Below are 13,390 nucleotides of genomic sequence, written 5' to 3' on the forward strand. Positions count from 1 at the left end.
GGTTACATTTGGGCATATACAGAAACTTTCAGTACAATTAGGTTTAACTTTTTAAAGGGGTTGTATACAAAGCTGATCATATTTAGGTTGTTAATTTTTTTTTTCTTTTAATTTTTTATTGGATTTTAGGTTTTGGGATACATGAGCAGAGCATGCAAGACAGTTGCGTAGATACACACATGGCAGTGTGCTTTGCTTTTCTTCTCCCCTTCACCCACATTTGGCATTTCTCCCCAGGCTATCCCTCCCCACCTCCCCGAGGTTATTAATTTTGAATGCTTTAAATATTGTAAGTAACTAGTTGTATGCCTAAGGTATGCTAGGGGAATAGACAAATGCTTTCACCCATCTGTTCTGAATTTTACAGAACCTTGAACTCCAATGTCACAGAATTCATAGTTATAGCTACTATCTCTCAAGAGAATTTATAGATTGATTGGTAGCAGAATAATTGACTTAGATTGATTAATAGTAAAATAATTGACATCAGCTAGGGTCTAGAATACTGTACTCTTCCACTTTTGTATCTTTCTCTTCATGAATACATTGGATTTTCAATGTTGTAAATAAAATATTTTGGCTTTCACAAGCCCACTGATGTGGTAGAGAGTTTTAGCTGAGATATGATCTTATGATTTTTCACAACTAAAAAGGAAAAGAAAAGAAAAAATCCTTAAAAACTAGGATCTATGCTTTTTGAATCAATTTTCTATACTTATATAATCCTGTATATTCCTAAAGCTAGAATAATTTAATCAGTAGCAGTGATTGAGATCTTTTATTTTTTCTTTAAATGATTATTTATGTAGGTAAGGTTAACTTTGTGGTTATAATTAATGCTTCACTACATCTTCCTACATCCAACTTACGACCTGTTACATACATCCTTAAAATGCAAAGCACTGGCTATTCCCATTTATGTTTGAAAATATTTTAAATGGTCATAATATCTCTGTTCTTGGAATTTCAGAAATTCAAGACTCCATGGAGGAAATTTTTTACATCCATGCCAGTCTATGCAATAATTGTTGCAAACTTCTGCAGAAGCTGGACTTTTTATTTATTGCTTATTAGTCAGCCAGCATATTTTGAGGAAGTCTTTGGATTTGAAATTAGCAAGGTATGTAAAATTCATTCTTATATAAATTGTGGATTACCTATGTACTTAAGTGAATACTAACTTCATTTGCAAAAATTTTTATCTTTGAATTTCCAGAGCTTATTCGTTTATTTATTAAACAAATAACTGCTAGGAATTAGAAGCAAAGTAAAATGTTTCAGTGTCTACTGTATTCTATTGCCAGCTAGAATTGTTCTCTGGTACTGAGAATACAAGCAAAACAAACCTAGTATCTGCCTTCATGGAACTTACAGCCCAATTGGGGTGAGCAGCAGTGTAATCTTTTCCCTGTAAACACGCATAATTTGCTGTAAGTCTCAGGTCACAGACAATGTAAATGTGAAAAAAAAGTATTCCATTCAAATAGAATTCTACTTACTAATTGCCAATCTAATTATTCTTCAATGATCCTAGAACTCTTGAACAGCTAAAAGATATGAGAATTGTAAAAAGAAAACCTCCAAACACCCTTGTATTTTGTCCATACAATTTATTAATTTAACAACTATTTATCGAACACAATGTGCAGAACTTTATGTTAGATGCAGAAATAAAAATATGGTTTTGAGCCTCAAAATGTTCGCAGCTTGGTGGTATAAACATGAAAGTAAGTTACCAATTACAACACAGCACGTTAAATTCCACAGGCATTTGTTCATAGCTATGGGAATATAATCAAGGGTAAAAGGAACACAAAAATACTACACTATATTTATGTAGGAACTCAAAATTTAGAAAATAAGCTCATATTTATTAACAACTTTTGCTGATTGACCTTTTGAACAACAACCATCATTTCTGTTGAAACAATGGGAAGGCCAGGCACGGTGGTCCCCGCCTGTAATCCCAACAATTTAGGAGGCCGAGATGGGTGGATCACTTTAGGTCAGGAGTTTGAGACCAGCTTGGCCAAAATGGTGAAACCCCATCTCTACTAAAAATACAAAAATTAGTTACTCTGGAAGCTGAGACAGGCGAATTGCTTGAACCTGGGAGGCTGAGGTTGCAGTAAGCCCAAATCACACTACGGCACTCCAGCCTGAGCGACAGAGGCGAGACTCTATCTAAAAAATAAAATAAAATAAAGTAAAATTTAAAAATGATAGGAAAACAGAAACTAGGGAAAATATTTAATTTGCTTAAAGCCATGCTGTAATACATAACAAAATCAAGTTCAGACAAAGACTCTTTGATTTCCGTTCAATTATCTTTACTATGCCATTCAAATTCAGGTAAATCATGTATCCATTCAAGCATTTAGTGAGTATCTGCTCAATGCCATCTCTATGCCAAGCCATTTGCTGAGTCCTGAATACATTGTCTGTGCTGGCAATGGTCTTGCTATCTCTCTTCATGTCATTACATAAGTCCAGCTGGGCTCGCTATTCATATTCTGTCTCTTCTTGAAAGACTATCTGAGACCTGGGACTTAAGAAAACCTCAGTTTAGGAGTAGCTATTCTAAGAGCTCTTTTGTAATTCCTGTTTCTAAGGAAACTGTTTCCTCCATCCCTGAGAAGAATGGCTGCTTTAGACAGAGCTCTTGTCTCTGGAGCTGATCAAATATTCCAGGGTAGCCTTTGGGAACTCTGAGAGGTGTTATACTTCTTAACAAAGACTGCTGGAGGTGTGAGTTCATTTTCATAATCTAGGACAAATATGACACTGAGAGGCTATTAATAAAGCCAGGTCCGAGGGGAGAGTGAGGAAGCCAACTGATGTTAATGAAACTGTGTGGTCATTTTGCTCCTGTACATCCGATAATTGAGAATGCTTGAGTAAAAGCAATGGTATTTTGCAAAAACTAATTATAAATTAACCAGATGGGTTGATTTATTTTCTTTATTAGTTATATTTTTAACCAAAACTGTGGATAAATTCACACACCACAGATTGGTCCTCAGATACTAATTAGATTGGTTTAAAAAATTCTGACTTAGCTGAAAAATTTGTATAGGAGAAGCTGGAGAACAGAGAGAATTTGCTTTGCATCTAGGCTGACATGGTTTCAAATCCAAGCTCTACAGCAAAGTATTGGTATATAATCTTGAGCAGACTTTTGAATAATTATCAGCTTCAATTTTCTTATCTCTAAATAATGATATTAATACCATCTTTAAGAAGTGCAGCCACATTTATGTAAAGTAAATAAAATATTTACATGAAAGGTCATTCTCTGCAACTTTAGTGAAACTAGGTATCCTACAGAAAAAAAAAACAGATGCAATGGCTTCATCTTCATTCTGAGTATACTGACTTAGTTAAGATAGTACCATATAGATAAATAAAATTATAACATATATTTTGTATCAGCTAACTATATAACTTAATTATATTAGTTAACTGATATACATATATATATATAGTAATACATATTTATATTAGCATAGGCCAATACAGTATATGTCAGGTATATATATATATTATTTATTTTTTAATCAAGTGTGTGTGTGTGTGTGTGTGTGTGTATAATATTTAATATATTATGTTAGCTTATGCTAATATGTAACATTTTCAGGAGCTCGAAAATGGCATATCAGTAGGTCAATGCTAGGGTTAACCAGCACTTTGAAAGGTAAGATTATGGGGACAAGCCAAATGAGAATAGATATCCATTCCTTTTGAGCTTTCTACTTAGGGAAGGAGAATAATACTGTTGGCTGGCTGTGCTTTGCTGCTATTTCTGAACAGAACATGGATCAGATAGGAAGAGATACGATCTAGACTGTGACCCAGAAAAGCAAAAAGAAGGTTAAGAAAGATGGGCAAAAATCTAGTTACCTGGAGTTTCTATGAAGAATAAAGCAGTAATAATCTCAAAAACATTTAGCCTATTCTTGCAAAACCTTAAAATAATAAGCAAACTTTTATGTGATTGGCATAAATGATCCTTAGGAAGGTTATGATCATTTTGATCATGTGGCAAGTTATTTCTCATGATAAGTCACCAAAAGCCAAGAAGATCACTGAATACCTCATAAACTTTTGAAACCTCTTTGGCCCTTTTGAGGTCAAACACAGAGAATATCTACATATTGTTTAAGAAGCTAGGATATTCAATACCCTCAACTGCTAAATAATATGCCAAAATAGTCTAAAACTTCTGTCTCATTAACCCTCTATATTGTTAACACCTTGCATTTTCCAGCTTTGCACACCCTTTGCTGAAAGTGTTAAAAAATAACCATAGCTTTGTTCTTTCCTTATCCAAAGTAATCATAATGACTGTTTGAAAAGATAGTAAATAACAGAGGATTTTCAATTAAAAAACTTTTCAGATGTATCAAATACTGTGTCAAAATGCAAGTTGTTTATGTGGACTTAGGCAATGTGGTTACTCCCAAGCTTTTAGCCTGCCTTTATAAATGCCAAACCATGCCATGTAATTCTATACAAATCCTAACATAGAGTGTTCCAGAATTTTTTTTGTTCAAAGTTTTCTTTCTATACATTGACTGCTGGAAATTTATCTACTCCCTAAGAAGAATAAAAAGCCCTGTACTTTTCTCAAGATGCTGGTCTCAAAGCAATAATTTTTTTTCTAATGTCAGTTTATCTGACATCTTTATTTAGCTCACTGTTGAACCCCTGCTGCATACCAAGTTTTGTACTAGACTAAGTGCATTAACATATATTGCCTGATTGTATTTGATTTTTCCTCCTAGCAGTAGTGGTGCTAAACATAGTGGCTAAGATCCCAGTGTTTGGACTCAGGTAGAACTGATTTAATACTTAGCTCTCACAATCACTCAAGACTTCTGAGTCTCAATTTCTTTAAGAAGAAGAATATTAAAATCATCCATAAGGGATGGAAGAGATCATTAAATAGCCTGCACGGTTAAGCTATCATGGAATCATTTACTCTCACAAGTAATCATTACGACAACTCAAATCCATGATTGTGATACCATACTATACACCAGTAAAATAAAGTAGAATCTTTGTCTCAAACCTTCAATAATCTAATTGAAAAGACATACTTAAACATAAATAATAAACACTATCTGCCAGGAATTGTTCTTCAATATATACTTAGTAAGAAAAATAAACAAAACAAAAAACAAAAAAAATCTTCCTTATATGTTTACATTTAAAGTTTATTAAGTCCACGTATGTGGTAATACATAATTTAAATGCATTTATTTATACTTCTGGTCCCCAAAATGCTTAGAACACAGTGCTTTGTGTGTAATTAATAGTTAAAAATATGTGTTTAACTGATCCTGGTGGGTAAAGTTTTAAATTAGGCTATTTAGCATGAAATCAATGAAAAAACTATATGCAATTACTAAGTGTAATAATATCAATACTTGATCACATTTTTGTATGGTCAAATGTATTTTTTTCATTAATTTTATATAAAAATGTGATCAAGTATTGATATTTGACATAGAAAATACTTAAATCTGAAGAACTTATCTGCATTATCTGGGATCTTACTCTATAGAAATTATGTCTGTGCTATAAAACTCATAAGATATGCATATATGCATTTTTCTCATATGAATTAAAAATGAATTTTAAATACAGGCTCTTTGAGATGTGTCAAATGTATTTTTCCTCACTCCATCTCCCTCTCTATTGCCACTTTCCCTCTCTTTCATTAAGGATGTATTTGTGCCAACACATTTAATGATATCAGAAGAGTTTATTCATACTCAAACTTTATTGACTCAGAACATAGTAAAAAAAATTACCTTCTCATAAAAGGTAGAAAGGGGTCAAAGTAAATTCGCTTAGCTCTTCTCATTTATTCTGTGGAAGGCATTACTTATCGTAGGAATGAATAAGTGGTCATTTGGAAACAGTATTTTCCTTCCTTTGTTTGTAAAGATTTGATGACAGATTCAGAAAACCAAGGCCATTAAACTGCTCACATTATTCATGGTTATGTCTGTTTCTCCCCCTTCCTGTTTTTCATCAGGTTGGCATGCTATCTGCTGTGCCACACTTAGTAATGACGATTATTGTGCCTATTGGAGGGCAAATTGCAGATTTTCTAAGAAGCAAGCAGATTCTTTCAACTACTACAGTGAGAAAGATCATGAATTGTGGTGGTAAGTACATAAGTGGCACTAAGGACATGTTTTTAGTTCAATCAGTTTAACCTACATGAGTGAATAATTTTTTCTACACATATCAAATTACTCAGATGCAGTTACATTTGTCCCTTCATTGTTCCATTAAAATAACTTTTTCATCTTCAAACTTTTTGTAACTCCTAGTTTTAAGTAACTGCTTAATAATGCCATTTGAATTTTGTGTAACTACTTACCTCTTCCCATCATTGAAACTATAGGCCGTTCTGGATGTTTTAATTAAAACGTAAGGAAAGCTTCACAAATCTCTAGGATAAATGATAACTATTACTATTTTTGAAGATAGGCTCTCTGAAGTGGAATTTCTAGGTCAATAAGTTGGAACACTTTTAGAAATTTTGGCTTATTGGTAAAATTTCAAAAATTTCTGAAGAATTTCTGTGTGTTTGTTTCTGCAGGTTTTGGCATGGAAGCCACACTGCTCCTGGTCGTTGGCTATTCTCATACTAGAGGGGTAGCAATCTCATTCTTGGTACTTGCAGTGGGGTTCAGTGGATTTGCTATATCTGGTAAGATAGAATTTTTTTTCTTTGTTCTTGTGACATTTTGATCTTGACTGCTGATAACAGATACATACATGTATCTTTTTATAGACATCTTCATATACATCTTTGATAGGTTGAATAATAGTGAAATATTTCCACTAGAGAATGAAGAGATTTGTTAATACCCAATTTCCTCCTGACCTGCCTTTGTTGTTGTTGTTGTTGTTAAGAGAACATGACCTCCTCTCTGTGGACTTAGCATCACATATTAAGGATTGGATAAGAATTCATACATCATTCCATTCTCATTATATCCCCAAGAGAAAATATCACAAAGTAATTAAGGACATGCTCTGTACCCAATATATTTTAAGGAGCTGTGATCTGTGGTTCTGTAGGTTCTTACTTCTAAGAAGTTTAGAATTCCCTGTTTCAAAACTTATGTGTGTATTTCAGGTTTCAATGTTAACCACTTGGATATTGCTCCAAGATATGCCAGTATCTTAATGGGCATTTCGAATGGTGTTGGCACATTGTCAGGAATGGTTTGTCCTATCATTGTTGGTGCAATGACAAAGAATAAGGTAAGATGGTCAAAACAGATGTTTGGTCTTAGAAGACAGTTTCTCAAAATGATAAAATTTTTTTGGAAGAGTTAAAATATTATCCTTGGCATTCTCTTTCTGGACCAATCACCACATCTCTGAGTGGGAAAGATAAATGAGGCTCAGAAAAAAATACTTTTTGGGAATTCTGAGAAAGTCCATTTCCCAATCCATAAGCAATATGTTTTGCAACACTTTTTGCTAGTTCTAATATTCCTGATGTGACAAAAACCCCTTTTGTCTCTGGCTTTTTAAAATAGTCAAGCAGATGTCTTCTAAGCTTTGTTTGTAAACCTCAATTCAGACTCCTCTGCAGTTGTCCAAGGAAGAATATTATCATCAGCTATTTGTACTTATATGTGTATGCAGAGCTTCAAAAATCTGATTTACTAGAAGTAAAGAAACAAAAGAAATGAAATAAAAAGATAAGTAAATCAATGGACATGAAAAGAGATTATGAATATTTAAAATATCATAAGGCTATAGATATATTTTGAATTTTATTTCTAAACTTTTAGATGTAAAAAATTAAATAATAAAAGTAATAGTATTACAGAAGTGTTATATCGAGTGTTTGCTTTACATAATCAGGACATGGACCAAAGATAGTGTTTTATGAAGACTAAGTAGTGGTGCATTCAGAAAAGATGTTGAGAGCTTAAATCATGGGGAGTCTCTTCTCACAGTGCTGCTTTTTATCACTGCAGTCACGTGAAGAGTGGCAGTATGTCTTCCTGATCGCTGCCCTAGTCCACTATGGTGGAGTTATATTTTATGCAATATTTGCCTCTGGAGAGAAACAACCCTGGGCAGACCCTGAGGAAACAAGTGAAGAAAAATGTGGATTTATTCATGAAGATGAACTTGATGAAGAAACAGGGGACATTACTCAAAATTATATAAATTATGGTACCACCAAGTCTTATGGTGCCACAACACAGGCCAATGGAGGTTGGCCCAATGGTTGGGAAAAGAAAGAGGAATTTGTACAAGGAGAAGTACAAGACTCATATAGCTATAAGGACCGAGATGATTATTCATAACAAAACCAATTACTGGATTTATTTTTAGTGTTTGTGATTACATTTATTGTGATTGCACAAAAAAACACGTGATGTAAACATGTAAACATAACAACAAGGCAAGTCTTGCTGTAAAAATGAAATGAAAACAAACTCATGAGGTTACCATCAAGTGCAATCTGTAAAATTGTGAAATTCCATCATTTCCATTCAAGTCATTCATTCTTGGGTTTGTCACTTAAAGGTTAACTGGTCAAAATTGTAGAAACAAGTAGTTACCCATTGGATTCATATGAGCTAAAACTCATCACTATTTAATAAAGCACAACTGAAACAGTTGGCACATCTCATCCTACAAAAGTTAGGAAGCCAAAGCTACTTGATCATGCAAAATGCACTTATATATTTGTTACACTTCATTGCAAGATATCGCAAAGAAGCCCTGTTTTTTTGAAAAAAACGGGAAACTGTCAAGTTGGCTGCATCAGGTGGTAATAATATTTATTAAGGGAAAATCATGGAGTTGGGATATCTCTCAATTAAAGAAGTACATTGTGAACTAGCAGCTACAAGTTATACTGAATAATTATTAGAATTGCATAATGTGGGATATTTTGTTAGCCCTCAAAAGGAATATCTTGCAATGTATTCTATGAAATGCTTGGGCACGAACACTTATTTCTGTGAAAGAGAACATGTAAATTGAGGGGTATGCTTCATGTTCTTCCATCCATTTACCTAACAGTATGAAAAACTTCACATTTCAATAAAATCAAACTTTTCATGTAGCATATCACATAAGTATTTTGCAAAAAATATAAAAAGAAATAAACTTCAATGTATTTTTTATTACAACTTTGTACTGGTTGTAACTTAGAAAAAAAGAGATATATACACCATAAAGAATCTAATAAGAAATTTACTATGGAGATGTAGCCCTTAAAATGCAATATTAACAACAAAGAAATAGAAAATGGTTTAGATATCCTTCTTCCTTCATAATTAAATACTATATGAAACTTGTGCCACAGAGCTCTATATAATATGAAAAGATAAACTTCATAGAGATATTGTAAGTAGAAAATTTTATTATTTAAAGTCCTATTAAGAAATATTTGTCTTAAATATATAGGACAACAAATTATATTAAAATTGTCTCTATATATCTGTATATCTTATACATATCCATACACAGAAACATAATAAAAAAATCACACAAAACCAAAAATAGCATACACCTAATGTTGGGTTAGGGAATTGCAATTTCTACTTTCATAGAGTCATAGAATTTTAGCTGGGGAAGAGGCATTTTGCTTGTCATTTCTTAATATAACTCAACAAGAATTGCAACATTTGTGTACCAAGCAATAAGTGCAATGCATAAAATTTCCCGTCTGTATATTACCTTCATTTTGCTTGTAGTAGCTGTTTGGGTGGTTGGAATGATTTTTTTTCTCTTAAAAAAGCTAACATCAGGCCTCTTTATGATGTCCTAAAATTATGACAATGCATTTCCCAATTCAACTCAAAATATTCTTGGTGTATTTTGTCGATTCTGGATATTTGATCTGTTCATTGTATTGTGCTAGTGACTGGAGGCCCTGCTATTGCAAATATAAAACATAGAGTTTGTTTAAAAATGCAAATTATTATTTACCTTAAGAAAATAAAAATACCCTTTGCTTTGTGCCTCAAAGTGATGTAATGTGATCACAGCTTTTGTTGTGTTGAATGAAAATCTGTGGACTGTCATTTTGTTGCAGCAAAAAAAGTGTTAATAAAATGCTCTATTTATCCTTTTCTAAAAAGCAGTGCATTAATTGTATACTAATTTGGATTTGTTTTGTTTAGTTTTTAGCTTTAATGTGAATTTAGCTGGAGGAGGTTCCAATGAAGCCAAACCTAGGCTCAAGAACAACAACCTTTTTAGCCACTGGAGATTTAATAAAAGAACATGGCATTGTTTTATTTTTTTTTTTATTGTACTTTAGATTCTGGGGTACATGTGCAGATCATGGAAGATTGTTGCATAAGTACATTCATGGCAAGGTGGTTTGTTGCCACCATTCCCCCATCACCTATACCTGACATTTCTCCCCACATTATCCCTTCCCATACTCCCTCCCACTATCCCTCCCATAGCCACCCCCAAGGGAACCCAGTGTGTGATGCTCCCCTCTTTGTCCAAGTGTTTTCATTGTTCAACACCTGCCTATGAGTGAGAACATGCAGTGTTTGATTTTCTGTTCCTGTGTCAGTTTGCTGAGAATGATGGTTGACAGGTTCATCCATGTCCCTACAAAGGACACGAACTCATCGTTTTTTATGGCTACATAGTATTCCACGGTGTATATGTGCCACATTTTCTTTGTCCAGTCTATCATCAATGGGCATTTGGGTTGGTTCCAAATCTTTGCTATTGTAAACAGTGCCACAGCGAACATGCCTGTGCATGTGTCTTTATAATAGAGTGATTTATAGTCCTTTGGGTATATACCCAGTAATGGGATTGCTGGGTCAAATGGAATTTCTATTTCTAGATCTTTGAGGAATCGCCACACTGTCTTCCACAATGGTTGCATTAATTTACACTCCCACCAACAGTGTAAAAGCATTCCTATTTCTCCACATCCTCTCTAGTATCTGTTGTCTCCAGATTTTTTAATAATCACCATTCTAGCTGGTGTGAGATGGTATCTCAATGTGGTTTTGATTTGCATTTCTCTAATGACCAGTGATGATGAGCATTTTTTCATATGTTTGTTGGCTTCATATATGTCTTTTTTTGAAAAGTGTCTGTTCATATCCTTGGCCCACTTTTGTATGGGTTTGTTTGTTTCTTGTAAATATATTTTAGTTCTTTGTATATTCTGAATATTAGCCCTTTGTCAGATGGGTAGATTTCAAAAATTTTTTCCCATTCTGTTGGTTGCTGGTTCACTCTAATGATTGTTTCCTTTGCTGTACAGAAGTTCTGGAGTTCAATTAGATCCTATTTGTCTATTTTGGCTTTTGTTGCCATTGCTTTTTGTGTTTTAGTCATGAAGTCCTCACTTGTGCCTATGTCCTGAATGGTTTTGCCTAGGTTTTCTTCTAGGGTTTTTATGATGTTAGGTCTTATGTTTAAGTCCTTAATCAATCTGGAGTTAATTTTAGTGTAAGGTATCAGGAAGGGGTTCAGTTTCTGCTTTCTGCACATTGCTAGCCAATTTTCCCAACACCATTTATTAAACAGGGGATCCTTTCTCCATTGCTTGTTTTTGTCCGCTTTGTCAAAGATCAGATGGTTGTAGATGTGTGGTGTTGCTCTGGAGGCCTCTGTTCTGTTCTATTTGTCTGTGTCTCTGTTTTGATACCAGCACCACGCTGTTTTGATCACTGGTGCCTTGTAGTATAGCTTGAAGTCTGGCAGCGTGATGTCGGCAGCTTGATGTCGCCAGCTTTGTTCTTTTTGCTTAGGATTGTGTTGGTTATGCAAGTCCTTTTTTGGTTCCATATGAAGTTTAAAGTGTTTTTTTTTTCAGTTCTGTGCAAAAGGTCATTGGTAGTTTGATGGGAATAGTGTTAAATCTATAAATTACTTTGGGCAGTATGGCCATTTTCACAATTTTGATTCTTTCTAACCATGAGCATGGAATCTTTTTCCATCTGTTTGTGTCTTCTTGTGTTTCCTTGAGCAGTGGTTTGTAGTTCTCCTTGAAGAGGTCCTTTACCTCCTTTGTTAATTGTATTCCTAGGTATTTTATTCTCTTTGTAACAATTGTGAATGGGAGTTCACTCTTAATTTGGCTCTCTGTTTGTCTGTTGGTATGTCTGTTGGTGTACAGGAATGTTTGTGATTTCTGCACATTGATTTTGCATCCTGAGACTGCTGAAATTGCTTCTCTGCTTAAGGAGAGTTTGGGCTGAGGCAATGGGGTCTTCTAAATATATAATTATGTAGTCTGCAAATAGACAAAATTTGACTTCCTCCTTTCCTAATTGAATACCCTTTATTTCTTTTTCTTGCCTGATTGCTCTGGCTAAAACTTCCCATACTATATTGAGTAAGAGTGGGGAGAGAGTGCATCCTTGTCTAGTGCCAGATTTCAAAGGGAATCTTTCCAGTTTTTGCCCATTCAGTATGATACTGGCAGTGGGTTTGTTGTAAATAGATTTTATTATTTTGTGACAGATTCCAGCAATACCTAGTTTATTGAGAGTTTTTAGCATAAAGAGCTGTTGAACTTTGTCAAAGGCCCTCTCTGCATCTATTGAGATAGTCATGTGGTTTTTGTCTTTGGTTCTATTTATATGGTGGATTACGTTTATGGACTTGCATATGTTGAACCTGCCTTGCATCCCCTGGATGAAGCCTACTTGATCATGATGGATAAGCTTTTTGATGTGCTGTTGCAACCATTTGCCAGTATTTTATTGAAGATTTTTGCATCTATGTTCATCATGGAGATTGGCCTGAAGTTTTTTTTGTTGTTGTTGCATCTCTGCTGGATTTTGGTATCAGGATGATGTCAGTCTCATAAAATGAGTTGGGGAGGAGAGGATTCTCTCTTTTTGTATTGTTTGGAATAGTTTCAGAATGGTCGGTACCAGCTCCTCTTTGTATGTCTGGTAGAATTCAGCTGTGAACACTTCTGGATCTTCACATTTTTTGGTTGGTAGGCTGTTAATTGCTGCCTCAACTTCAGCCCTTGTTATTGGTCTATTCAGGGTTTCAACTTCTTGGTTTAGTTTTGGGAGGGTGCAAGTGTCCATGAATTTATCCATTTATTCCAGGTATACTGGTTTCTGTACATAGAGTTGTTTGTAGTAATCTCTGATGGTAGTTTGTATTTCTGTGGGATTGGTGGTGACATCCCATTTATTGTTTTTTACTGCATCTATTTGATTCTTCTCTCTTTTCTTTTTTATTAATCTGGCTAGCAGTCTATTTTGTTAATCTTTTCAAAAAACCAGCTCCTGGATTTATTGATTTTTGAAGGGTTTTTTGTCTCTGTCTCCTTCAGTTCTGCTCTGATCTTAGTTATTTCTTGTCTTTTGCTAGCTTTTGAGGTTTTTTT

General features: G+C 34.2%; 1 protein-coding gene across 1 annotated transcript in view; it reads left to right on the top strand.

Moving 5' to 3' along the window:
• SLC17A6 (solute carrier family 17 member 6) overlaps positions 1 to 10,138 on the top strand; it is a 43,101-nt gene extending 32,963 nt beyond the window's left edge. Inside the window, exons 8-12 of the mRNA XM_002755104.7 lie at positions 971 to 1,120; positions 6,044 to 6,176; positions 6,617 to 6,727; positions 7,160 to 7,287; positions 8,016 to 10,138. Of these exons, the coding sequence (XP_002755150.1) occupies positions 971 to 1,120; positions 6,044 to 6,176; positions 6,617 to 6,727; positions 7,160 to 7,287; positions 8,016 to 8,351 (858 nt within the window). The 3' untranslated portion in view covers positions 8,352 to 10,138. The remainder of the gene's footprint in view (positions 1 to 970; positions 1,121 to 6,043; positions 6,177 to 6,616; positions 6,728 to 7,159; positions 7,288 to 8,015) is intronic.
• Positions 10,139 to 13,390: the final 3,252 nt, after the last annotated feature.

The sequence above is a fragment of the Callithrix jacchus genome, chromosome 10 (assembly GCF_049354715.1).
Source record: "Callithrix jacchus isolate 240 chromosome 10, calJac240_pri, whole genome shotgun sequence".
Classification (NCBI taxonomy): Eukaryota; Metazoa; Chordata; class Mammalia; order Primates; family Cebidae; genus Callithrix; species Callithrix jacchus.